At 45.3% G+C, this 23,093-nt stretch overlaps 1 protein-coding gene across 4 annotated transcripts in view; it reads right to left on the bottom strand.

Moving 5' to 3' along the window:
* Nucleotides 1-1,058: 1,058 nt before the first annotated feature.
* The window catches only part of Daam1 (dishevelled associated activator of morphogenesis 1), a 168,713-nt gene continuing 146,678 nt past the window's right edge, over nucleotides 1,059-23,093 (bottom strand). For all 4 annotated transcript variants that reach the window (XM_036205612.1, XM_036205615.1, XM_036205613.1 and 1 more), the window contains 8 exons: nucleotides 19,523-19,629; nucleotides 17,931-18,019; nucleotides 16,939-17,107; nucleotides 13,573-13,680; nucleotides 11,718-11,778; nucleotides 7,998-8,129; nucleotides 4,360-4,530; nucleotides 1,059-3,719 (listed from right to left, as the gene is read on the bottom strand). In XM_036205612.1, coding sequence (XP_036061505.1) covers nucleotides 3,510-3,719; nucleotides 4,360-4,530; nucleotides 7,998-8,129; nucleotides 11,718-11,778; nucleotides 13,573-13,680; nucleotides 16,939-17,107; nucleotides 17,931-18,019; nucleotides 19,523-19,629 — 1,047 coding nt within the window. In that variant the 3' untranslated portion in view covers nucleotides 1,059-3,509. The remainder of the gene's footprint in view (nucleotides 3,720-4,359; nucleotides 4,531-7,997; nucleotides 8,130-11,717; nucleotides 11,779-13,572; nucleotides 13,681-16,938; nucleotides 17,108-17,930; nucleotides 18,020-19,522; nucleotides 19,630-23,093) is intronic.

Below are 23,093 nucleotides of genomic sequence, written 5' to 3'. Positions count from 1 at the left end.
AAACAAGGGACCCTTGGAACAAACTAGCAAGTTAGGCTAGCCAGAATCATGGAGCTGGAATTGGCATGCTCTGAGTTCAGCCAGAGACTGAAGTGTCTCGATAAGGTGGAAATTGGTTAGTATATCCATGTCAACTTAAGGACTCCATATGCATACACATGTAAGTGCAAACAAGCTTGTTTACACAACATGTGAATACACATAATATCCAATTTACTGCATACTAACCCATCTCAGGCTGCAGAAAAGGGGTGACGTTCTAGATGGAGCACATGATGTCACTCTGCTAGAAGTGGTCATTTGCCCAGCCATCGCCACAGTTGGGTAAGCACGGACCAAACTGAATGCAATGACCTAAGGCCTTCACATCATGTCATGTTTCTACCCATATATCAAGGGCAAGCAAGACTCTACATGGTTCTGTATGTAGCTCCACACCCACAGAGACAGGAGGCAATAGTGTGCTTGCTTTGCAGGGGTTGTCTGACCGGCAGATGTCTCTCCTGTCTGAACACCAGCTGCAGAGAACAGTTTTGGGCAATGTGCAGCTATCCAGGAACTTAATGGCAAGCAAAACTGGAGGCAGTTATCAGAACACTGAGACCATTCCAAAGATCAGAAAGGTCAGGGGATGGAGGGCTTGACAGTTGCTTGCCTTCAAATTGGACTGAATTGAAAGGAGACTAGCTGGAAGCCTCTGTGTTCCAGGATGTTAATGAAATCTGCCTTCCGCTACACAGCTGGAGTGACTCATACTGATGCACATCGGGAACACTTCAGGACAGGAAGATGTTGATTCTGGAGACTGGAGCTCCACCATACCTGACTCAGAAGCACGGATGTGCCACACAGACCAGGTACACAAAGAGGCAGCAACATAGTCTGGACCCACAAAATGCTGCCACAAGAAGAAACTATAGTCCTTTAGCTCCAGCACGAACACAATCAAGAATACATACATAGTTCTGAACCACTCATTTGCAACATTCAAATTCAATGGTAGAATGCACTAATAAGTTTAATGATGCTATTTTAATAATTCATAGGAAACACATATGTACACCCAATGAAGTCATCTTTATTGTGTATTGCTATTTTAGAAAATGTACAGTCTCATAACACACACAACATCTTTTTTTTTCTTGGTTCTGTAACAACAGTCTTGCACCTAAAGACTAAGAGGTTCCAACTACTAAGCTAATAAGATACGAGACATTTAATTAAGTTTAAAAATTATAATGCTTTGTCTTTTTGGCATTATTAAAAAAAAAACTTTAAAATACATACTCAAGAGAGCAAAGTGGTTACTTACGCCAGCACCAGTCTAAAAGTAGATTGTTTTGTTTGTTTGTTTGTAACAATGGCACATGGAGTTACCTGCACACAGTTTTTGGGAAATAAACAAAAACTGGGAATGGTAAAGGAGGCCTACCAGGATGGCTACATCAAAGTGAGGATGATTTTAAAAGGCAAAGGGACATGCTACACGGACTTGCTCTGTTTGAGTCTCTTTCCACAGTTCCAAAACTGAGCTGGGCCAAACTTTTCCTGCTATAAATAGAAAAGAATATACATAGAGGCACTTAATCAGGGATGGCGGACGCCATCACTCCATCCCACTCCACCTCCCCTCCAAGCCGGCCGAGCCAAGTCTCCATCAGCAGCACCATGGCCATGGTGTGTTTGCAGACTGTAGCTCGGGGCTGGGAGTCAGCTCTGCTTTGTACCTGTGACTGCTTTACTGAAGAGCCATTTACTTCCATACAATGGGTAGAAAGTCGGTATGTTTGCAATGAAGGAAAACAAAAAGTAAAAAACCACAGCTCCTGACAATTCTTAGAGCACTGTTTCACAGCTTTTACACAGCACAGATCCCTTGCCATCTGCACTAAGCATTATAGTTCATACAGATTATTTTTAAATAGTATGACTCCTTGTATACTACGCACATTGGTATTCTACCGTCCCTGAAAACCCGTTACAATGTGAACTCCTTGGCGGGCAGGGACTCTGTCTTGCTTACCACTATAGCTCTACTATGCCTGGTACATAGTAAGTGCTTAATAAATATTTGATACTTGACTGAAAAACTCAATTTAGTGAGTAAATAATTTTAGTGCAATAGGAAAAACTACTCTCTCCACAGGAAACCCAACCAAAACGGATAGATGAAAAACACAGAGAACACTAGTCCCTCCCTGCACCCAAGTACAAATAAATAAAGCTAAAGAAAAGGAAACAGTAACAGTCCTCTTTACATAGCATATAATTTAAGGATACAGAGTTGGCAGGTCAGTGGTAAGCATCTATATTTTATTTTCTAATGTTCATTGTTTCGTCAATTCTCCCTGAGAGCTTTATTTTTTGGACTGAAATTGTACAGGTAACGTCACTGACACACAATTGAAAATGACAACACGTAACAGCAATCGCTTCAAATATTCTTTGAGATAAATAGATTTGAGCATCCCTAGAGATCCCGTTGACATTGTGTCCACTGTGAGTGTCCTTTATCCCAAGACAGGCAGCATGGCCTACACGGGAAACAGAAGACACCCCCAAAGCACCCCATATGCCTTTAATAAGAATCTTCAGGGAGTTCTTCCACTAAGTCTTGGGTGGGAAATTTCATTTTCCAGGTTTATATAGCTGCATTGTTAGGTCAACAAGAAGGTTCTGGCAATCCTGGCCTTTAAGCCAGGATGCAGGTGGCATTATTTAGAAAGCGTGTTTTAAAGAAAGAAAGAGAGAAGAAAGAGAGAAAGAAAGAAAGAAATTAAAGAAATCATCAAGAGCACTTGGCAGAAAAAAAACCCGATGAAATTAAGGGGAGAAAACCTGGTGTTCAAGTTTTAAATATATAAAAGAACTGTGATTGACATTCTACATGATATGAATGTGTGCAAGATGTTCTCAGCAGACATCTGTAGACTGTACCCCAGCAGCAGCATCGGGACCTCGGAGCTGTTCTTCCAAGTCAGTCACTGACGCCCCGGCAGCCACCAAACTCATCCCAGTCTGTTTTCCAACTCCATCTCTACCAGTTGTCTCACTACAGCAACCTCGGGAACCATAAAATACTTCACAAGACAAGCCTTTTTAAAAAACTTCCTGGTTTCTTCTTCGTTTCTTCCTTTTTTTTTTTTTTTTTTTTTAAATGTTAAGGAATGTCTCTTATCTGTTTCAAGAGAGAGTATTGTGCTTCTGAACAACCACGGTGTTCAGGGAAAGAAAATGAGCCCCACTCAATATGAATGCATACACAGAGAGTTTCTGAGCACACACATTAACATACACTTTTTAAGCATACACATAGGTCCCGGGACAACAGCCAGACTTCTATATACATTTTCACATATATACACAAACATTTACACACACACATTCACACCTTCACTCACAGGTGAGAGAAGAAATTGCCACTGTTTGGATTGCAAGGCAGTGTAATGAAAAGTTCTAGCCACGCCAAAGGGCTGCTACTGCGCTTTCTAGAAAAGGATGCAAGAGAATTAAAAATTCAGTTTTGTGACTGGTCGCTCCCGGCTACCATCCGTCACCTGGTTGGAAATGCGTTTGCGGTTCCGTTTGAGTTTGGAAAGGTCTTTGTCAAACACTTCTCCCGAGCGTAAAGCTGAGACCAGGTCGTCAAACTCTCCGCTCTCTTCGCTGTTCTCCTTGGCCTTCCTCATCTTACGCTCCCTTTCTCGCTGTTCTTTGAGCTGTGCACAGAAGGAATCATCTTAGGGTTAAAGTACTGCATTTTCGGCACAGAAGAATTCTGGGCCATGGAGTTGGGGGATCTCTTACATGAAGCTGTGTTTCACTATAGCTGAAATATGTGTGTGTGTGCGCGCGCGCGCGTGTGTGTGTGTGTGTGTGTGTGTGTGTGTGTGTGTGAGGCCACTGCAAAAGCAATGGGCGCTGAAAGAAAAATGACCTTACCAACCTATAGGTAAGCTTCATTAGATTCTCTCTGCATCTGAGGGAATTCATAGGTAATGTAGGGCTATTATAACGGATGCTAATGTCCTTTTGGAAACATCATCGTTTCTTGAAGGTAATTTCTAAGGGGATCCAACTCATGGGTTATGGACAGGCTTTTTCAGTTTTCGAGAAACTGCCAAATTGCTCAAGAGAAATGTAGCATGGATCTAAGCTACCACGGTTGGCTCCTCCTTGACAGCGCAGCACAGTGCTGTGGAAACAGAGCCTGGGTCTGGGCCATGGCTGGCTGCTGGAACACCTGTCTGTCATGTGGCTTTGGTCCCCAGCACCACAGAAGAGAAAGACTGAGCCACAGAAAACAGAAGGCTTCAGTGAGGCCTCTCGGGAGGACCTGCTGGGTGAGGCCTCTCTCACCTGAGCTTCCATGCGAGCCCGCCTCTCTTCCTCCTCCTTCCTTTTCCTCATGTTCTCATTCTCCTGTTTCGCTTCTGCCACGGCTTGAAGAAACTGATCAAAAATCCCAAAGAATTCATCTGGCTGTATTTTGCCAGCCTCTTCCCCAAAGTGCTTCACTGCTTTAGTGAACTGGAGAAAAAGATTTGAAAAAGAAAAAAAAAAAAAGACCTCAGTGTTCCAAGAGACCTGATTCCACAGTCAAATTAAATTCTCCCTAGAAGGCTGAAAGCTCAAATTTAACATCTACAATTCCCCCTCCTCCTCCTCCTCCTCCTCCTCCTCCTCCTCCTCCTCCTCCTCCTCCTCCAACATCGACTCTGCATTAACTAAACAACAGTAAACACAAGAAGGCAGGATCCCTAGGCCAAGACCCCCAAGACCCGGAGACTAAGGGCAAGCTCAGCAAGGGTGGGAAACCTTGCACTTGACGCTTTCCTTTGAATCGTTTAATACCATTTATTGGGGCCACTTGGTGAATATGAGAAGCAAATGGACCCGGGACTTCTCAGCTGCTTTTTCTTATCCACAAATAAGGCTAATGCTGTCTTTGGGCTCCCCAGCTCTAGTCAGGAAAAATGACTGATTGTGGAGTCATTACCATCCCAAGTTTCTCACTGAGATTACTGTAGGCCAACCTGTTTAATGCCTCTTTCTAAAGCTGACAAATACAAAGCTAGGGATAATTTTAAAAACTTACACAAAATATACAGTAACAAAACAGTATGTGTGGTTTTCCCCCCAAACCTCTTAACTGTTTCTAATTTTAGATCTCTGAGCACTTTCCTTAGCAACTTGGGGGAGAGTTTGCTATCTCAAGTCTCAGCATTACCTGGACTGCACAGGGACAGTATCACTACTGTCAGCACTGGCTCCCGAGCTGGGCACGGCCCACTGCTGCTGGCCTGGCTCAGAGACCAGGCTTCAGAGCCAACTGGATTCTCCGTCCTGCGCTACACAAGACTTTCTGATCAGACCTTCTATTTCCTTCATATTCAGATCACAGCAAGTGTGGAGGCCCACAGAGGCTTCCTAGTGAGACCTTACTCAGGGTCAGAGAATCTGGCCTTGCTTTACCCAGCAAGGCTGCATAATAGGGTGACCTGGGTAGGAGCGTGTTTACCAGGTGTTTGGAAGAGTCTACACTTGGCTGTATGGTGTGCTTTGATCTTGCAAGGGGGAGGTCTTTTGCTTCTCCCCTGGATACATTATAAAAAGCTCTTTTGAATAAATCAGCTGGGTATTGACCCAAGGCTCTCCTGAAGCTATCCTGTATCTCTGTCTCTTTCTTTCTACCTAATATTTCCTCATTCCTCTCTCCTCCACCCAAGAACCCTTTGAAAGGTGAGAGTAGGTTGGAGCTGGACTCTGGCAGACTCTCACAAGCAGGCTTGTATCATCTTCAATTCCATGGTTTCTAATTGACTCGATTTTTCTTGTATTGCCTATATTGTTAAAGCTTCTGATATCTTAGTAAAATTATGCATGTTAAAGAAGGGGTTTTCCATGTTCTTATAGATGACAATTTTGACTAAGATATGCATGTTTGTATGCATTTCATAATTAGTTTATTATTTTAAATTTAGTTATTGTGTGCACACATGTAAGTGTGCAGGTGCATGTGTGCCATGGTACCCATGTAAAGGTCAGAAGACAATCTTTAGAGTCGCTTCTGTCTTCCTACTGGGGAGGTCATCAGGTTTGCATGGAAAGTGGTTTTACTTACTGAAGCACTGCACTGGCCCTCCTGTTTTAAAATGTATTTTCTACCATTTTCTCTTAATGTGGAGCTATTCTCAATGTTTTACTTATTTGGAAATATTTTATTACAAAACAGAACTCTTTTGGGAAAAAACCTAGCATTCTTCACACACCACATTAGAATAGTCTAGCTGGATTCATGGTTTTATAAGCTGATTTCTAAAAGTTCTGGAATGAACAAAACAGCAATAAACAGTCTACAGCTGAGCTTCTAAAATATTCAAGTTCATGCACTTTAAGCCATCATGGATGATCTTTTTATCTAGGAATTCTAGTGACGATGAAGTCATGTATATTTTAGTTTTAGAAATCTGAAGGAACCTTGGGCCAGATTAATGCTCCCACACACAAAAACACAGGGTTCTCTGTATGTGCATTTAAATGAATAAATAAATAAATAAACAAACAAATATCCCAGTTGATTCTGTATTTTAGCTCCTTGAAGAGATAGGTCATAAGTTAGGACTCTAGAGCAGGGGACCCTTCTTTTACAAACACAAGAACGAACAGGATTCTCATGATGGCAGTTTGGGCCACACCCATGGGTACTGTTTGTTTTGTTCCCTCTGTGGCAGAGCAGAGGTGAATCCCTAATGGCGGTCATGTGGCACATAATGTCTCCTTTTTTATTTGGTACAGCTGGAAAGTAGTACTGAGATTCGCTGATGTTTGTGAGCACAGCCTCTGAACTTGAACTCAATCAATCACACTGGATAACCCAATCTGACCACTGGCAAATGATGCCTACAGCTCAAGTCTGAAGGGCATAAGGTGGCAGCAGAAAGACTGTGCTGGGTAGTTTTTGTCAGCTAGACATCTCTGGGACAAGTGGAATGTCAATTGAGGAACTGCCCACAGCAGCCTGGCCTGTGGGTAAGTCTGTCCCGGGCATTTTCCTGATTAAGATTGATGTTGGAAGGCTCAGGCCACTGTGGGTGGTGCCACCCTTGGGCAGGTGGTCCTGTGGTGAATGAGGAGGCAGGCTGAGCAGGCTGTGGGGAGCAAGCCAGTGAGCAGCATTCTTCTATGGCTCTGCTTTAGTTCCTGCCTTGAGTTCCTTCTCTGACTTCCCTTCTTGAAGAACTGTGATTGGGTCCAAATAAACCCTTTCCTCCCCAAGCTGCTCTTGGTCATTTTAGCACAGCAACAAAAAGCAAACTCAGAGATGGACAGTATGGAAAGTTGTGGTGGAGGATGGGCCTAATACCACCCATGGATAGTTAAGGAGGTACCCGAGGGAAGAAATACCAAGACAGCATGCTTAGATGTCGTGGTTATTACCTAACAAAAGGTTATTAGCCTTTCTACATTAAGAAAACAAATTTTAAATAGAAAGAATCACAAAAAAGAAATGTCTTACTAAAATAGCATTCCTTTGCAATGATGCTGTGAAATAAAATGCATCTGTTAACATGCTCTGCATATTTGCAGAGACAGTATCCTGTCTCCTGGAGGCTCCGTTTCAGATAAGCATTCTACACAGAGACATGTGACCATGGTCATACCTGCTCTTGGCTCTCATCACTTACTCTGCTTTCAGAGATGAGCATATCAATCCAGTGGAAACTAAGGGGAAGGTGCCACCATCCCAACCCTTCAAAGTCTTGCTCAGGCAAAAGGCAACACAGGACAGTTAGACACTAGGGCTACCCTGGAGACGAAAACACAACTGTTCCACGGAACAAGGGAATCTGGAAAACAATGATCTGCAGCTGCATTTCCTAACTGTGATGTTCAAATACTACTCTTGCTTCTTCCCAAACAGGCTGGTGTCTTTAAGCAGCAGATGGGAGCTCAGGCCTGAAGGACCACACAAGTAAGTGCACAGGGAAATTTACCAGCTCCTTAGCTTCTGCCAGAAGATCTTCAACATCTGAGAAGCTGAAGCTAGCCACAGTGATGAACTGGCTGACCACGGACACGAACTTGTCTCCAGGCTGGGGGGGCTGAGACTTCTGATACTCCAGCTCCTGAAACAGGAAACAGATGCTGATGGTGAAGGTCTCATATGCACTCACACTTTGTCTCCAATTCCACAGGACTCAAGCTGAATAACTCAGCCAGCAAACACATCTAAAAGATCTCATGTTACTCCACTTCCCTACCCTAACCCTCTCCACCCCAGGGCCATGCCCATGTGCACAGACTACTGAAAACAGCTACTTCATTTATTACCAGGGTGATTTCTCACTCTGGCTTTAGAAGCAAGTTAACATTTAGTTCAAATCAACAGAACCCAAACAAACAGTAGGGGCACACTGGGGTCAAAGGATTTACGAGGGAAAAGCTGAACTTGCTTGGTTGATGTTCTGGTGCAGAATTCTGGTGTCTTGATTTCCAGCCGCCCCCCTCCCTACCAATTCTATTTACTTCCTAAACCATGGTATCTAGGTCACCAGAACTGCAGCTGCAGCATGTGGCAACATAATCTCTCCCTCCCTTCTTCCTGTTCACACCAATAGGTTTTGGTAAATTGACAGGTAGGAAAATGCATGGTGAGGATCACATAGATGACCAAAGTCAATTTCAGTAGTGAAGTCCAACCATTTTGAAACACATGTTATTATTAACGGCCACAGGACCCCAGCATCATTATTCCCACTGCACAGACACATAGAGCTTAGTGGAATTTCATTCTTTGCTCAAAGCCAAGGAGCAGATCAATGACAGAGGCAAGATTTGAGCTCAGTTTGCTGGCCCCAGTCTATGCTAAGTGCCACCTGACTGACGGTCATAGGTTTTCCTGCCCCCTCTTTGGCAAACACTATTCAGCAGGAATGTAGTGCTCAAGGGCTTTGGGTTCTGACTCAGACTACTGCTGTCTGCTCTTAATGGCAGACTGCTCTAGATCTCAGTGCCTTTCATTCTGAAAGAAGGGCAATATGCACGTGACCATGAAAATCAAAAGCAAAAAGCCATAAATTATGGAGCCAGCTCTGACCGGAAGACATCACCACAATTTTAGTATCTTGGTCGAGAAGTGTGTGTGTGTGTGTGTGTGTGTGTGTGTGTGTGTGTGTGTGCATGTGTGTGTTCTGGTGGAGGGATGGTGAACCATCTCAAAGAGTATCATTGTCCTATCAATATATTCAGATTTATCTCTGATACTTCACACAGCATCACTGACTAGGACAATGCACAATTAGGACACAGGAATATCGGGGTGATTTAAGCTCTGTTGCCTCCTAATATGTCCAGTTATAGCTAGATATTTCAGCTGCCAGGGGCAGAAAAAGCTTCGGCCCTAGTTGGTATTTTTGTTAACTTGATACAAACTAGGGTCATTTAGGAAGAGGGAGTCACAGTTGAGAAAATGCCCCACTAAACTGGCCTGTAGACATGTCTTTAGGGTATTTGCTTGACTAATAATTACTATGAGAGGGCCCAGCTCTTTGCAGGCTGTGCAACCCTTGGGCAGGTGATCCTGGGTGGTGTAAGGAAACAGGCTGAGCAATCCATAAGGGGCAAGTCAGCAAGCAATATTCTTTCATGGCCTCTGCTTCAGCGCCTTCCTCCAGGTTCCTGTCTTGAATTCTTGCTCTGATTCCTGTTGATGATGAGTTGTGATATGGAAATGTGAGTAAAATAATCCTTTCCTCCCTAACTGGCTTTTGGTCATTGTGGTGGTATTGTGTTCCCCAAAATATTGTGCACCCTTATAAACTTATCTGGGGTCAGGGCACAGAACAGCCACTAGATACAGAGGCTAGAAAATGGTGGCACTCACACCTTTAATCCTAGCATTCCAGAGGCAGAAATCCCTCTGGTTCTCTGTGAGTTCAAGACCACATTGGAAACAGCCAGGCATGGTGACACATGCCTTTAATCCCAGGAAGTGATGACAGAAAGCAGAAAGGTATATAAGGCGTGAGGACCAGAAACTAGAAGCATTTGGCTGGTTAAGCTTTTAGGCTTTTGAGCAACAGTTCAGCTGAGACCCATTCGGATGAGGACACAGAGGCTTCCTGTCTGAGGAAACAGGATCAGCTGAGGAACTGGCAAGGTGAGGTAGCTGTGGCTTGTTTTGCTTCTGTGATCTTCCAGCATTCACCCCAATACCTGGCCTCAGGTTTGATTTTATTAATAAGACTCTTTAAGATTCCTGCTACAGGTCATGGTGTCAACCACAGCAGAAAGAAACCCTAAGACAGCTTCTGCAGACCCTTGCCTACTAAGAACATGATGTAGCCTATGTCACCCAGGAAGGAGATGCAGCACAGCTATGCTTTAGCAAGCAAAGCTACAGCACATCCCTGGAACACCACCCTGACCTGGTCTTGGTCTGTGCTAACTCACACACAGGGCTCAAGAGTGACCACTACCTGTCTTAGGGATGGCACAACTGCCACTTGAGTTTCGAGAAAGTCTACACGAGAGGGAAAAGGTGACCACTGCAGTTTATTAAACATTCCTGGCCAATAATGCCCCGGGAAGGCTGGGCCTTCCAAGACCCATAGAGAGATGTCCAGGTACTCATAACACAATTCTTATATCTCCCTTTAGTCCATAGCCCCTCAAAAACTTGCTCAGAAATTTTAGTGGGAAAAAAAAGGGAAAACATTATATTTCTATTAGTACTGTCTTCAATGAATTCAACAGTGTCTAGGTTTGTGATTAAAAGAAGAGAAACAGGAGTACCATGGCATTTAGTGATAAACAACCTCAAGGTATTTAAGGGAGGGCCAAATGCCTCTGAGTCAGTAACCTCACCCAGGAGAGACAGGGCCAACCAGGCAGATTGGGAGTGGTGGGTCTCATTCCGGACCTGCTTCCTGGCAGCCTCATTCAGGTAGCACTCCCATGGTGTCCCGGCACAGCTGCGCTACATTCTTCCGACTCCTCTCTGCCTTCTAACACACTCCTATGGTTCCTTTTTATCTTCTGTACCTGGGCAGCCTCCCTCCTCTGGACCTTTTTACACCACCCTGCTTCGAAGCTGTGGTTTCTCTCCTCTAGGGGAGCACTTCCTCCAGAACATGTCAGTCAGCCACAAGCCCCCAGGCTAGCCTCAACCTGGTCCTTTCAGCACGCTCCTCTTTGATCACTGTGCTTATCTAGACAGGGACCTGCTGAGGGCTGGCTGCTCTCTCTCATCATTGCAGCACTGGAAGGCAGGGACTCTGGGTCACCATGGCCTTGTGCCTTGGGCAGTATTCCCCATTGTGTGTTTGGTAAAGACTCCCAGAAGGGCCAGTTCAACAGCAACCGTGAAGCTGCTTTAGTCTTCAGAAATCCAACATCAAACAGTACTAGCACACGGAAATGGAGAGGGTCCTTGAAGACTGCCTCACCTGGCCCACTCATTCTGAGGAGGCCTGCTTTCCAGGTGAACTGGTGGCCCTCCAGGTCCACTTCCAGTTCCCACTGCAGTGAATCACTCAGGACATTTGCTGCACGGAACTGAGCTGCCACACTTGTGCTTGCTTGCTGGTGGTTGTTCTATCTGATGGAATCCTGTTTATCCTGGGCAGACCACATGCCCAGGGAGCTTGCTCAAGGCCAGCATGCCAGCAGAATGGGGAGGAGACTGGCAGTTACAGTGGGAAGCAGGTACTTACCATCTCTACAGCTTTCAGGCCGCTTCTCAAGGTGCTTATTTCTTTGTCCAGCTCAGTCATGCTGTGGGAGAGAGCAACATCTTGGCAGTCTGCATGAAGCTTACAGGAGTAATACACTGTGGCTTGACATAGTTTATGCTTGGATTGGTGTCTGTGTGTGTGTGTATGTGTGTGTGTGTGTGTGTGTGTGTGTGTGTGTGTGTGTGTGTTTAGTTTAGTTTAAATGGTTAAAAATCCAGGGCCAGTGAGACAGCTCCGTGGGGAAAGGTGCTTGCTGCCAAGCTTGACAGCCTCAGTTTACTCCTCAGGACCCACATGGTGGAAGAAGAGAATAGACTCCACAGTTGTTATGATTTCCAAAGACTTGTCATGGCATGTGTTTGTGTACACACACACACACACACACACACACACACACACACACACACTCTAAATATGATAAAATGAAAAAAAAAAAACCCTCCTTTTACTCTCAGATTCCACAAAAGGCTACAGCATTTTAAAGAAACATGGAACTTTTATATAGAATTTTTCTGTATGTTTTTTGTTTTCCTCGGCCAGCAGGTATATTTTACAGGTTAAAAAGAAGAAAAATGCCTCCCATGTGCACACACAAAAAAATTGATGTTTGAATCACAGGGCCTCTGCTTCAGCACACTGCTGTACGTAGAAAGGAGCATCTGCCACACTCTGCTCTCTAGGAAAGTGGCTCACCCAGACCCCGTTCAGTCTGGATGCTGCTGCTCATCACGGCCACAGCTGAGCGGACAGCACTTAGCCTCAATCAGCAGGCATTTTTCTGAGTGCTGTCATCGTTAACTCTCATTTTCATTGCCCTCTCTGTTTTTAGTGGAGAAAGATGATTTACTTCACAGCTTTTAAACATTAAAGATTCAAACTCAATTCTCACAGACAATTCCCACCATAACCAAGAGCTCACCAATGTACTCTAATAGAGTAATTTCTTGTACTACCTACAGCACTTCCTACCAACTTCTGTAGAGGGAGATAATTAGCCCACGCATTGTAGGTTGTAAATTCACTGCAAAAGGCACAGCTTAAGGACATATGTATATCAAAAAGGGGGTGGTGGGGAGGAAACAGTGAGGAAAGCTGCCTGCTTCCATCTCTGAAACAGCCCAAGATCTGTGAGGAAGGTCTGGCGACTTTCCATTTTATTTTTAGTTTCTTGATTTGCATAAAGACTGCTTCCTATTAAAGGGCTGCCTGGTTCCAAGGAGTGTGTGTATCTGTGAAAATGACTGGCAGCTCCCTGACATGGAAGACTGCTATTTGTTTTACACGTGTCCTCCTTTAACTCACGGTTCCCTGTGTTTGACAGAGCTGCTGTTCAAAAGCATTAGTGGGCCGACCCTTTGCCCTTCCATGCTAGGCAAGCACTCTGCCACTTGGCAACATCCTCAGTGATTGTTTTACTGTTGATGAGCTGGGTTCACTCAGTTGTCCAGGTCAGCCTTGACCTCACTTTGTAGCCCAGGCAGGCACTGAACTTGCAACCCTCTTGTCTCTGTTTTCTGAGTTGGAGAAGCTGGGATTACAGGCCTGTGCTAACAGGCCTGGCTGCTTAGACTCTGGTTACTAAGAAAATCAGGTTCTATACAATGGGGTGGTGAGTATTCCAAAGGAGTAGAACAAATATACATCCTCGAACACATCTGAATAATTTGGATGTGATTCCAACTTCCTTTCATACAGCGTTCAGAGGGAAAGAAAGAGAGGAACCACTTCACACATCTGTACGTCCATGGGTGAGGCTACGCGCCTCAGCTGCACAGGTAAGCTGGCGCCTCAGCTGCACAGGTAAGCTGGCAAAAGAAGCTGTCACTGTACTCACTTGACTTTCGCTGCTTGAGGAATATCCCGCAGTTCTTCAGTTAAATTGAGGACCTTTGGGTACTTATTCTCCACAATAGTTATTAGATAGTGCAAAAGGGTAATGTTCCTAAAATTAAAGAAAAGGAGAACATTCAGCATGACTAATCTGCACATGATTTATATACTCAAGGGGCAGGAACCAAAACACATGAAGAATTGGTAGAGTGGCATGTGGACAGTTGTTTAACACACTAAGGAGAGCAGCCGCTTGGAAGCCTCCAAGTACTTTGCAAGTCTAGAACAACTCACTGTTGTAGTCATTGGTGGTGTTCACTTAAGGGTTCATCTGAAGAGTGGCTGGATAGAAAGTCCCCATTCCGGGCATGCCGTTGGCAGCGACTGTAACTGTGCCATTACATATAGAACGTCTCTGCAGCTGTGGAGTCCCTTCTAAGTTTAGCAGCCCTTCAGCTCTTAACTGTGTGGCCCTTAGTGGTTATAACAGCTGTTGGCGCCATTGCCCTGTCTGCGATGACAGGGTTGAACCTTGACTGACCTGGGCTGGGAAGAGGGCTGTCTGATAATGCGATCAGGCCAAGCGGTGTTAGTCTGGTCCCTGCTGTCACCAGTTACTGCACATGACAGTCACCTGGACTCCAGATGCTGGGGCCAACACCAGAGACCCATTCAATTGAGATGAGGTGGTACCAGGCATAGATATTTGTTAAAATTCCCTGGTTAGTCTAGCTTAGATGAAGAACTCCTAATCTACCTAAGCCGTTATAGTTAGGAACATATAAATACCTGTTTAGTAACATTTCCATAATTAGGTAGTTTGCTAATTCATAAGGCTAAGCCACAATCCCCCATCCCACCTAGACCAAAGAGAATCAGAGTTGCCTATCCATTTCCTATAGCAATGTAAAGCATTTCCAGTACCCCGTGGCTTTACCCAGACAACACAATCCTATTCCCACGTTGAGGGCTCAAAGAGATTCTTTATTATTGTTCTGTCAGTAATTAGGACACAGTTTCCACCAAAGCAAAACAGCGCCCAGTATTCTGGCCGCCCAGGCTTCTGTGAGCTTGCTACATTTTGTTATTCAAGGATTGTTAGTCATAGAACTACCTGTTTGCCCTGGGCTTCTCTCCTGAGGGGTGGGGGTGGGAACAGAATGCCAGCCAACTACACAAGAATGCTATTTTCTCCATTATTTTAGAGACATGCTCTTTTATCTAGAGAAGTTTCCATTAACTTAATTGGACCGTATGTGGTTTTAAGAATTAAACCCAGGCTAGACTTCCACATTTGTTTGCTATCCAAATAACACCTCATTTACACAAAACAGCTTTGTGAAGTACGAACAACTGACTGGCCACAGATCAGACTAGTCCTGGTGGCTACCGAGTCAGCCCCTGGTGCTGATTGTACCATCACTTAGTCAGCTTGACTGTCTCAATTGTATGCCCCGAGTCAAGTGATCGAGCGGCTGCTCACTAGCCAACCACTCCACCGGGTAACTGTGGCATTATGCATACTGGTGCTACATTTGGGGACCACCTTCAGAAGCAGACAGAAGAGGAAAGAGATCAGAAATAGTTTTTATTTATTCCTTTGAAAGAGCTTGTACATGTAAATTCTATAGTCATTTTAATGAGCAGACGACCATGTAAGTGCCAAGTCATCAGAAGGTGTTCGGATGAGTGGATGTTTGATTTTGCATGTGTCTGTGTGCATGCAACCAAGCAGCTGAAGAGGTGGTGTCCTTTCAAAGCAGCTGCTCTCCATATGCAAATAAGAGGCTACAAACAAGACCCACCTATGGGCAAAGAGCAGTACTGTGGACTGACATGCAGATCACGGGCTAAATCCTTCTTCAGGGGGTGACGAGGGGATGGAGGGGGGAATAAGCCACTTGGCATTGCCTCAGTTTTCTTCTGACAACATGGGGCAAAGTAACCTGGCCTGTGTACTGACAGCTATTGTGACATGTTGAAGGTGCTCTGAAAAAGACTGGCCTCCATTAAAATGAGGACGGCAGGGTTTTATATAACACAACAGTACTCGTCTCCACGGTGCAACACTAACAGCTTAACATATGGCTTGTTTCTTTTATCAAGGACTGAGGGCTGCTATACACTATGCTTCACTAACCCTATAGAAAATATAGGGTAAAAAGTCTCATTAGCGAGGCATAATTAGGGAGAACAGTCCATCATGCTACAAGGATTTGGTTCTGAGGACTTTACCTTGGGAAGGGCTGTACAAGTTCCTTTGAAGCCAGTGAGAACCTCAGAGAAACAAAGCTCTTGGGAAAACTCGAGTTAATGCGCGTGATGACCCTACCTGCTAGGGGCAGAGGAGCTGGCACCTCAGTGCCTCTGACCAGACTCTGTTCACCTCAAGTGCAGTGCTGTGCACTTCCTAGGACACATTTTAATGAGCCTTGAGCTGGGCAGCTGAAGATTAGCAGGCAAATGCATTCATGTGGCTGTCAGTGCCAGCCTGAGACTAAAAGGCACATTCTCTGTGGAGGGGTGGAGACTAGAGAGGCCATATGACATCCCAAGCTGGAGGGCCGGTTCTCAGTTAGGGTTGTGCAGAGGTCCATCAAGCTCTATCTTTATGACCAGTGATCTCTCGAATATACTTAAAAGTTAAAAATTTTTAGATTTATTTACTTCTTGGTGTGTGTGTGTGTGTGTGTGTGTGTGTGTGTGTGTGTGTGTGTGTATGCGTGAACCCATGTGAAATGGCATGTATGTTGGGGTCACAAGACAAGTGTGGGAGTTGATTTTCTCCTTCTACCAGCTGGGTTCTAGGGACTAAACTCAGGTCTTCAGTCTTGAGGCAAGCATCCTTATCCACTGAGGCATCGTATCAGACCCATGAGTTATTTATTTATTCGTTTGCTCATTTTAAAGGTAGCCAACAATAAAAACCTTGGGAGAGATCAGTGGTTCTCACCCTGTGGGCTGTAAGCCCTTTTGGGGGTTGAATGGCCCTTTAACAGAGGTCGCCTAAGACCATAGAAAACACAGATACCTACATTATGATTCATAATAGTAGCAAAATTATGGTTATGAAGTAGCAACACAAACAATTACATGGTTGGGGTCAGCACAGCGTGAGGAACTGTACTAACGGGTTGCAGCATTAGGAAGGCCAGGAACCACTGGAAGAGATGGTGTCCCTATGCACTGACAATGGATGAAGACCTCTGGGAACTTGAGGGCTGCCTGTTTGTGAGGCCAGTGGGAGGGGAATGGAAGAGCAGCAGCAAACCCTGAAAGCCCAAGACTGCAGTGTCCAGGCAGGCTTTACAAAAGCCACATTCTATCAAAGCACCCTGATGCTCCAAGTGCTGGAGGGTACCACACTTACTTGTCAATACTGGATTTTGTGTCTGCGATCTTGTTGAGGCTGGAGATCTTGAATCCATATGCATTGCCTCTCTGTCCTTTATTCATGTAATTTCCAAAAGCCAAAACAACCTCTAGGAGCTGCTTGAGGGCGTTGCTCCTGAACACCTCCTCTGAGCCACTACGAATCGCTTCAAAGCAAAACACACCCAACACAATGGTTACAGCCAAGGCTTTCAGCTATGCCTGTCCTAACTGAATCCACACATCCTAACAGGCACTGACGATGTCAGAGCATGTCACCAGTTTGTGACTGAGCACTCTCAAAACATGCAAACTAGAAGCACAATTAACAGCTAACATGTAAGGGATCCCACAGAGAATGGCAAAATTTCTCTCCTTTCTCAGCTCTTCTCAGGATTGACTCACTAACGTTAAAAATTTAAGGAACAGAATACACAGCATACAATTCCATTTCCAGCATTCCTTTGTAAAACTCCCTTGCCTCACGTGAGGCAGATCAGTAAGTGAGTCAATTCTGCTGATGGAGAACTGGTCATTCATTACATACATGGCCTGCAGGTATTACATCAGGGATGGGAGCTCAGACTCTGATTCTGCTGTACGTTCTGTGCCCTGTAGTACCATCCACATTGCAAACATTTGTAAACACAACAGCCTAAAAATGTACCCTTAGAAAATCCCAGCCAGGCACTGCTATGAGAACACCAATTTTAGGTTCAATGCTAGGAGTAGCAAAGCCATCCCTTAGCCACATTCCAGTGGTCAAATCCCCAGTCCCTTGGAGAATCTCGGGGCCTGTGCAGGAGCTCCAGGGCCCAGGCCAGGCCAGAGTGTGCAAGATGCAGCTCTTATATGACCACCCACTGGAATTTCAAAAGATTTCCAGCTAAACATCACAGAAGCAATTCCGTTTACTTTGTGTGCTTGGCTCGAAGTTGTCCATGGGCACTTAAGGCAAACATTACTTCCTGCTGAGTGGCTTGGCTTTACCTTCTACTTTGGGCTTCACTTCCGCCACACGCTCTGCGAACTTCTTTTTGAAGTACAATGACTGCAGTCTTTGCTGGTAATGATTAATCCTGTAAGAGCAAGGCGGGCTGATTAACACTCAAGATGAGAGCCCATTCCTCTAGAATCTGCATGGGGGATTTGGGTGACTGCCTGGGGCCCTTCACTTCAAACTTCACTCACAGTGCCCACAGCTCTTGGGGAGACAGAGGAGGTGAAAAGGAGTACAAATGTAGACTCTTCACTTCCTCCCACTTCCCTCAAGTCTCTTAACCTTTCACAAAGCTTGGCCTTTGGCAAGGCTACAAAGACTAGTGTCTGCCACACACTCCTCATGCCCACTCCCAAACCTTTCTGCTTTGCAACCAGCTCACTAAGCTACTCTCCTGAAGGCAGGCAAGCTTAGCCTTCCATAGCACACAGAGGGAACAGGGAACCTAGTAGCCTCTGATCTGCACCTAAGCCACAAGATTCTTGTTGCTGGTTGTGGGGGTCATAGTGTGCTTTCTCATGAAGCTTCTGAAACACATGTTTAAACTGCTCATGATAGAAGGTCCAGAGATCAACCCCTTTTCTAAAACTATCCTGTTTCCCCAAACAGACCTAGGTTTGCAGACATGCCTCTTATTAGGTGACCGTAAGTAAGGCCTATCTGAGTCTCCTTTTTTCTGTGGGTTGATGAAGAGAATACTTCTCTCCTGGAAGCCCCTAAGGCAGGGCTGCTAGGAGGGTTACATGAGAATACATTTGTAAAGATCTGGACAGGCTTGAGAAGTGACAGCTATCTCTTTCTGGTGGTCATTAGCTTGCCTACACGGAAGGCTGCAAAACATAGCTTCAAAATTCCAAAGTTAGCCTTCGTTCAATGGAGTATCCAAAATGGCAAGTTCTGAGGGAATAACACAAAGCACATCTGGCCACAGCAGGAATGGAGAGTGAGAGACAGAGGGAAGGGGCTCTTCCCCAGGAGCTCCTGGATTTCAAGACCACCAGCCCTTCTCTAGTGTGGAATCAGTTCACTAGACCTGGGATGGCAAAGTGAATAAGCTCATATACCAAACCTATACAGAGCAGGGGCTGCCACAGGGGTTCTGGAAGAGCGTTCAGAAAGCTTGCTGAGGCTCCATGGGAAGAGTGCCAGGCCTGATTAGTGACTTTTGCCTATGTCTTATTCATCGTGGGGCTCAGGGCTGACATTGCACGGCCTATCATCCCCCTCCCTCTAATTTTACTACAAACCTGAGATGTCAAGGTATTAGGATGCTGATCTATTATCCTCAGGCATCAAAGTGTTGGTGATAGTGACCCAGGGAACACGATAGCACAATAAAGCCAGAGCACAGGGGCCCAAGAGGCCCACAGGACAGCTGCAAAGATGCCTGCACACTGGCTCACCCAGGGCAAGAACTCCCTACAAGCAGAGGACACATTCCACACAGCTCCAATGCGGAACACTTTTAGAACGAAAACATGTGCAAGGCAGAGGACGGGTCTAAGCTATTTATCTTGAACTGGGGTTTCATTTCCTTACTGAGACAAAGCGCATCTTTCATTTCCAGTGTCTTCCAACGCACCTGCTCATCTCAAACAGGAAGCGATCAGCCTTGGCCATGCGGTCCAGCTCGTGTTTATGTTCCTCTAGCAGGTCAATATCACTTTTCTCAGGAACAAATTTCAAAAGCTGAAAGTGCATCATGTATTAGTAAAGGGCTATAAAGGAATCTCAGCAGTAGGTTTTATCCTTGCACCTAATTTGCTACAAGATGAAATTTTAAGATTTTCTTAGGCTACGAGCCCTGTGGCTATTCACACATTGATTTGATAGCGGTCTTTAAGTTGGCCCAAGAATCATTTTCTATTCTGTAGCACCTTTCCAATAAGAACTGTTGACATTTCAGACAGACAATCCTCTCATAAGAAGGCCATAAAATTGAATCTCTATGCAGAGAGATTCAGCCCTCAGCCTGCATTTCAGAGCAAGTGGATGTAACTATCAGGAACAGAACCTAAACCTAGGTCTCCGACTCCCAGAGTTCTATGAATTTTTTTCTGTTATATCATTGTGGAATTTATAATTACATTTGTGTTTTTTATTCAGCTAATTTTTTCTGTTTCTCTAATTCTACCTTCTTTATTGTTTCATGTGGAGTCCAGTGAGAGAAACAGTGGGAATACCATATTTTTATGCCATATTGTATTTTGGAGGGTGAGAATGAGAAGTGGAAGAAGCAGCGACAATATGGAAAGTTGAAAAGGGTTCTTTCCTCTATGTCTGACTGCCGTCCAAAGCACACGCATTTGAATGCGTTTGTGTTTCTTTGTGGCTGTGTATGCATGCTATTTTCTAAATCAAATGCTTTTTCCCCAAGTCAAATGAGACCCTCCCCATAACCTGACATGACTTCAGTTACTCATTTGATAGGTTTTCAGATGTGAGTTGGAACTCACAAAAGGCAGTTGGTCTAGGAGCCACCTGTAGAAAAAGAGAATTGGAACTACAGAGAAGAAGGCATTGCTGGGCATGGTACTTAGTGAAGAACATGCTCGGGGCTGGGGAAAACCAGTACTCAAGGGATGAAGACAAGAGGATGAGGAGCCTGTAAAGGAGGCAGTAGAGGTTCAGTTGGAGAAGCTATGTGGCGGCATCACATGGCCAAGGCAATGTTTCACTATGGAGTAAGCAGCCATTCATGTCAGACATCACCAAGAAACCAAGAAAGAGAAGAGCTGCCAACCGTCCTGTGGCTTGGGCAACAGGAGAGCCTGTGAATGTCCTCACAGGGGAGGAGCAGCCGATCCAGCTCCCTTGCCCTCAGGGGATAGAAGGGAAGAGAAATGAAAGCAGGTGGATGCCAGCCAGGTATGTTTCTAGGCATTTCTGTTCCCAGGTTCAAAGGGTGTTCTTCTGCATAGGGAAGGTTGGTTGTAGGGCAAGGAGAAGAGAGGAAGATGAAGGGGGGTCCTTTTCCCCTTAGTCTGGAGTTTTGTCTTCTGAACTAGGGAACTCTCTTCTAGTTTCAGACATCCTTTCTCCTGTTTGCCAGGCTCCCAGGCGGTCTGTGATTAGGAAACACCATCACTCTGTGTCTTCTGTGACTTGCAAGAGCATAGGGAGAGGCGTGTGGAAAGTCTAGGCCCATCACCAAGCAGAGGTGGGGGACAGACTGCGTGTGGATGGTTTCCCAGGGGACTGGAGCTAGGGAAGCACCTGGGACAGGAAAGATGAATTGCGAGGAAGAGGGGCTCACTGACCTCAGCCACGGTCTGAGCATGGTAGCCACCAGCAGCACGCAGCATGGAATGCATGTGGCCCTCATGCAGGCCCCACGCAAAGGTAAGGAGATGCTGGGACAGACATCTGTCTGGAAGGGAGGCACATGGAAGAACACCAGGCGGAAGAACATTACGACAAGGAGGGACAGGAAGAGCGTGGGAATGGAGCAGAGAGCAAGAAGCTCACAGAATTATCAGGAGAGACCAGGTCAGAAATGTCCTTGGCCAGATGCTGCATCAGTGGACAGACTGTCTTCCTTGTTTATTTGGAGTGTGTCTTATTTGCAATGCAAGCCCTCTTGGCAGGGCTCTGCAATCCCTCCCCTCAAGGAAGAATTTTGCTGGATGCAGTTTCACAGTAAACAGATCCTGGAGAATTTTGAGCATATGGCCCTATTGACAGAGGCTGAGGACAGAAGAGCCAGGGCAGCTTGCACACAGTTCTCCACTCATGGGAGTGACCTGAGGTAGCTAGGGTCACCCAGAAACTGGGGCACTGTATAGTGAGAGAGGAAGAGCAGAGATCTGGAAACACCCCTGAATGGGAGGGGGTGCTTTAAACTGAGTTCACAGAATATCACGGGAGACATGGGGAAACATCATTAACTATTTTGAAATTAAACCAAAGCTTGAAACGGCAGCTAGGTAAGTTATTCTACTGCCAAGAGCGGGGTCTCACTCAGGACAACCCCAGCTGTAGTTCTACCTTGCTCTGAGTCTGCTGCCTTCGAGGATTTCAGTGGGAACCGTCAAAGATGCACAGGAAGACAGAGGGACAGTTTATGAAGAGTGGTCTCAGCACTCAGGACTCAAGATACCCCTTTCTAGACTTTCAGAGCCGAGTATGCACATAGTTGCCACGTTCAGCCTGTAGTCATGGTTACTGGTACCCACAAATGACCTTCAGTGGACCTGGCTCTGACAAACACAGACCTTAGACCAGGATCACTCAAAATCAAATTGTGTTCCAAGGATGACAGATAGAAAGGAAGAATATCCTTAAAGCATCCACAAATTGTAGGTGAGAGGAAAGAAGTCACCACAAATCTCAGAAACCTTCAAGTCCTAAGGGACCAGAGGGACAGAGACAGATAAAAATTCTTGGAGTATGTACTGGTTAGACACACATGATACAGTCAGACCGGCTAATCCGAAATGCTGCAGAATGAGTTACCCATTAGACTGGGTAAAATTTCTATCCAGGAACACTTGATGTGGGCTACCTATGTGTATTTCCCATGGGCTAGCCCTGGAGTTGTGATTTATTGCCATTTATGACACAAGATGCCACAAATGAACAGAGACATGATTTAGCTCCAGATGACAGGTGTGACTGTGTAGAACAGGTGTGACTGGCTGTGTAGAACAGGTGTGATTGTATAGAACAGGTGTGATTGACTGTGTAGAACAGGTGTGATCGACTGTGTAGAACAGGTGTGACTGACTGTGTAGAACAGGTGTGATTGACTGTGTAGAACAGGTGTGATCGACTGTGTAGAACAGGTGTGATCGACTGTGTAGAACAGGTGTGACTGACTGTGTAGAACAGGTGTGACTGACTGTGTAGAACAGGTGTGATCGACTGTGTAGAACAGGTGTGATCGACTGTGTAGAACAGGTGTGACTGACTGTAGAACTGGTGTGACTGACTGTAGAACTGGTGTGACTGTATAGAACAGGTGAGATTGTGTAGAACAGGTGTGATTGACTGTGTAGAACAGGTGTGACTGTGTAGAATAGGTGTGAATGACTGTGTAGAACAGGTGTGACTGACTGTGTAGAACAGGTGTGACTGACTGTGTAGAACAGGTGTGACTATGTAGAACAGGTGTGACTGTGCACAAGAGGTGTGACTGTGTACAACAGGTGACT

The sequence above is a fragment of the Onychomys torridus genome, chromosome 14 (assembly GCF_903995425.1).
Source record: "Onychomys torridus chromosome 14, mOncTor1.1, whole genome shotgun sequence".
Lineage (NCBI taxonomy): Eukaryota > Metazoa > Chordata > Mammalia > Rodentia > Cricetidae > Onychomys > Onychomys torridus.
The sequence above is the reverse complement of the archived record's forward strand: the minus strand, read 5'-3'. Positions and strand labels throughout refer to the sequence as shown.